Source organism: Atta cephalotes (genome assembly GCF_000143395.1).
Source record: "Atta cephalotes unplaced genomic scaffold scaffold00002, whole genome shotgun sequence".
In the NCBI taxonomy this organism is placed as follows: domain Eukaryota; kingdom Metazoa; phylum Arthropoda; class Insecta; order Hymenoptera; family Formicidae; genus Atta; species Atta cephalotes.
In genome coordinates, this window is record NW_012130066.1 from 213,020 (window position 1) to 216,760 (window position 3,741).

Here is a 3,741-nt window from a genome sequence, read left to right on the forward strand (position 1 = left end):
TGGTGAATCAAATACAGAAGGCTATAAATTTTCTTAATATAAAATCTTATTACTATAAATTTATTTCTATACCTGCATTACATGAATTCGTATGACTAAACAATTTCTTTTCTATATTTAATAAATATATATAAAATACATATTTAATGTATTTATTAATGTATTTCTAAACATTTAATAAATACGTTAAATACGTATTTTACTGTATATTAAATATAAAAAATTGTTTATGTAATTCTATACAAATTAATATAATATAAAAACTATTGAAGAAATATAATATTTGACTTGTATATTGCGCCATTTTTTCACAATGCAAATTTTATCGTAGAAACATTAATAATAAAATGGTACTCTTTAATTTTTGTTGCAGACTGCCATTATGCCAGCTAAGCAGCCATGAATCGAGTATCCTTGAGACCCGCGCGACGGACGAAGTTATTTCCTACACGAACAATGAGTTTGTTAATGTTACTTGTGTTCACGACGACGTTTTCGAATGTATTACCGGAATCGGCAATAAATCCGGTGGGTAGTATCGTCGGCTCAGGATCAGGAGTTTCATCCTCGTCCGGCAGTTCCTCATCCTCGTCGTCATCGGTGATCGGCGTGGTGTCCGACAGTTCCAGTTCTAACGGCAACGGTGTTGGTGGTGTTGGAAACGGTAATGGCGTTGGAGGTGTCAGCGGTAGTGTCGGTGGTAGCCATTCCGTTATAAATGGAGGAGGTGGTGGACATTCCGGCATTGGAGGCGGCAACGCCGGCAACGGGAAAGGTCGATGCGAAGAGATCACAATTCCTATGTGCCGCGGTATCGGCTACAATCTTACCGCCATGCCGAATGAATTGAATCACGACACGCAGGATGAGGCCGGCTTGGAAGTGCACCAATTTTGGCCGTTAGTAGAGATCAAATGTTCAGCGGATCTCAAATTCTTCTTGTGCTCCATGTATGCACCGATCTGCCTACCAGAATATACGAAACCACTGCCAGCATGTCGCAGCGTGTGCGAGCGAGCGCGAACAGGATGCGCGCCTTTGATGCAACAATACGGCTTCTCGTGGCCGGAGAGAATGGCATGCGAGCGTCTGCCGTATCACGGTGATCCGGAGAACCTGTGCATGGAACAGGATAATCATACCAGCACTAGTACAGGTCCTGGTAGTAACGGTGGCGCAGTGAGCAGCGGTGTCCCAGGACCACCAGGGCCGCCAGCGCGGCCCACACGACCCAGCAAGACTTCGCAACCGGCCCGCTGTAAGCCGGGCAAGAATCAAAAAAACTGCCAGCACCCCCCGGGGGAGAGGACGAGGGATTGCGCGTGCAGATGCAGAGCGCCCCTCGTGCCCCTGGGGGCGGGTGGTTCGGGGATATCAGGACCGATAAGCGCCGTCAGCAGCAGCGTCATCGGGACCGGCAACACCGGGGTCAACGCGGGGGCTGGTCTGGCCGGCATAGCCGTAAGTGGGATAATGCCGGCGCCAGCACCGCCGTCGATGGGAGGTATCGGCCGAAGTATCATCCAGGAGATCGCGGGGGTACAGAACTGTGCTCTACCATGCCGCGGCGCGTTCCTCACCAACGAAGAACGCGAGTTCGCGGCCGTCTGGCTGGCGCTTTGGAGCGGCCTGTGCGCCGCCAGCACTCTCGTGACCGTCATCACATTCTTAATCGACACCCAGCGTTTCAAATATCCTGAGCGACCGATCGTCTTCCTGTCAGCCTGCTACTTTGTCGTATCCTTGGGATACTTGTCGCGGAGCGTGTTTGGTCACGAAGAAATCGCTTGCGACGGTCCGGCTTTGAAATCGGGCGCTCAGGGTCCAGGCGCCTGTGTCACTGTTTTTCTCTTGATTTACTTCTTTGGTATGGCTTCATCAGTGTGGTGGGTAATCTTGGCCTTTACATGGTTTCTCGCGGCAGGTTTGAAATGGGGCAACGAAGCGATAGCGTCGTATTCGCAATATTTCCATCTAGTGGCGTGGCTTGCTCCAACTGTACAAACGGTTTGGGCGTATGTCGCAGGTGGCGTCGCCGGTGATCCGGTAGCAGGAGTTTGTACAGTTGCTCCCGAGGGGGTGCGCAATTTCATCTTAGCACCTCTATTCGTCTACCTTCTGCTGGGCACGACTTTTCTTCTGGCTGGTTTCGTGAGTCTCTTCCGAATTCGATCGGTGATCAAACGTCAACCTGGAGCCAAGGCGGACAAATTGGAAAAACTGATGATACGGATCGGCGTGTTTAGTGTTCTCTATACATTACCGGCCAGCGTTGTGTTAGGCTGTCATATGTACGAGTCAGCTCTACGGGATGAGTGGCTCAGTTCTCTAGCGTGTCCTTGTCATCCACGAACAAGACCGTTATATTCCATCCTAATGCTGAAATATTTCATGGCTCTCGCAGTCGGCATTACCTCAGGAGTCTGGATCTGGAGTGGCAAGACGGTCGATTCTTGGAAACGACTATGGAGGCGTTTGTTCGGCGGTGATCGCAGTCACATGAGCGCCGGTGCTGGAATGGTAGCCGGTGTAACCGGCGTCGGCAGCGGTATCGGCAGCAGTATTGGTATCAAAGGAGTCGTAGGTCGAGGAATCGCGATGCCGTATCCATCAGCGCCGGGTCCAGGCAGTGCTCTGTTGCCTCCAGGAAGCGTCGCCAGTGCGTCCCAACATCATCTACATCACCATGTACTCAAGCAACCCCCGCTTTCGCACGTATGACGTCATCAGTCTGCGGGGGGCGACATGAATACCGCTGGATGCGTTGAGTCACAGCAGCAAGAGAGGCCTTCCGCCCTCAGCAATTACGGGCCCATCTAGCCCTTCGCCTCGGCCTCGCGCAGGCACAACGCGACGCCGCATCCGGCGCCGCATACGGCGCCACACACGCCCCATTCGGCGGCGACCATCTATTCCAGGAGGTCGCTCGCGTCCACGACGGGGCCGCTGACGCCGGCGCATGGCATCGCGCCCTCCTACACGCAAGCTACCGAAGTATGAAAGGTGATATCACATGGAGGTGCATATAAGATTGAACGATTCAACGGCCCAGCGTTTAATGTCAACGGCGCATACTTTGCGCGATGGACGATGAGCAGTCGCGGTGCTTCTTGATTACCCGATATACGTATTAGCCTGTACGTGTCTTCTTCCGCGGGAATCTCAAGGAATCCTCTCTTCAGTTCGAATCGGCGATTTCTTCGGCGCCTTCATCTTGCCAGTCGAATCAAAGAAACTATGTTCTAAGTTTTATGAAAGGATGAATTTTGATTGATGGAACGAAGCGATGCATTTTGATATTATCGATAGGGAGGATCACTCGAGTGTCGCGGTATAATGAGAGTGTGATTAGAAGAAAGATTCAATGAGTGGTACGCAAGAATGTATGTGCGTGCATAAACGATAAACGATAAACGATGAACAATATCGATTGATTTCTCTATCTTTATCCATATCTATCTGTCTCTCTCTAATCTTTCTTACATTCTTGTAAGGCGGTGCTCGTAAAGCCCGTCAACGTGTCCGTCTAACGTGTATCGTCTCGTCTATTTATCTAATCTAGCCATTAAAGAGCCGTGTTGGGGATGTATACACGGATGCAATGCGTAATACGCAAAAAAAAGCGGCAGCCTACTTTTTTCCTTCCCTTTCCTAGAAGAGAGAAAACTGCTATGATCTCTCGATATCGTGAGCTATCCCTCTTTCTACAAGATATCCCTCTTCTTATACTAATTCTTTATC

General features: G+C 49.8%; 1 protein-coding gene across 1 annotated transcript; it reads left to right on the forward strand.

Annotated features, from left to right (window-relative positions):
- The first annotated feature begins 399 nt into the window (after positions 1–399).
- On the forward strand, positions 400–2,721 carry LOC105619144 (frizzled-2). Its single transcript, XM_012200677.1, has one exon. It carries the CDS (start codon positions 400–402, stop codon positions 2,719–2,721), a length of 2,322 nt encoding a protein of 773 aa, XP_012056067.1.
- Positions 2,722–3,741: the final 1,020 nt, after the last annotated feature.

What these genes read in the sequence shown, in the direction of transcription:
- LOC105619144 (XM_012200677.1), top strand. Translation starts at nt 400, where the DNA reads ATGAATCGAGTATCCTTGAGACCCGCGCGACGGACGAAGTTATTTCCT.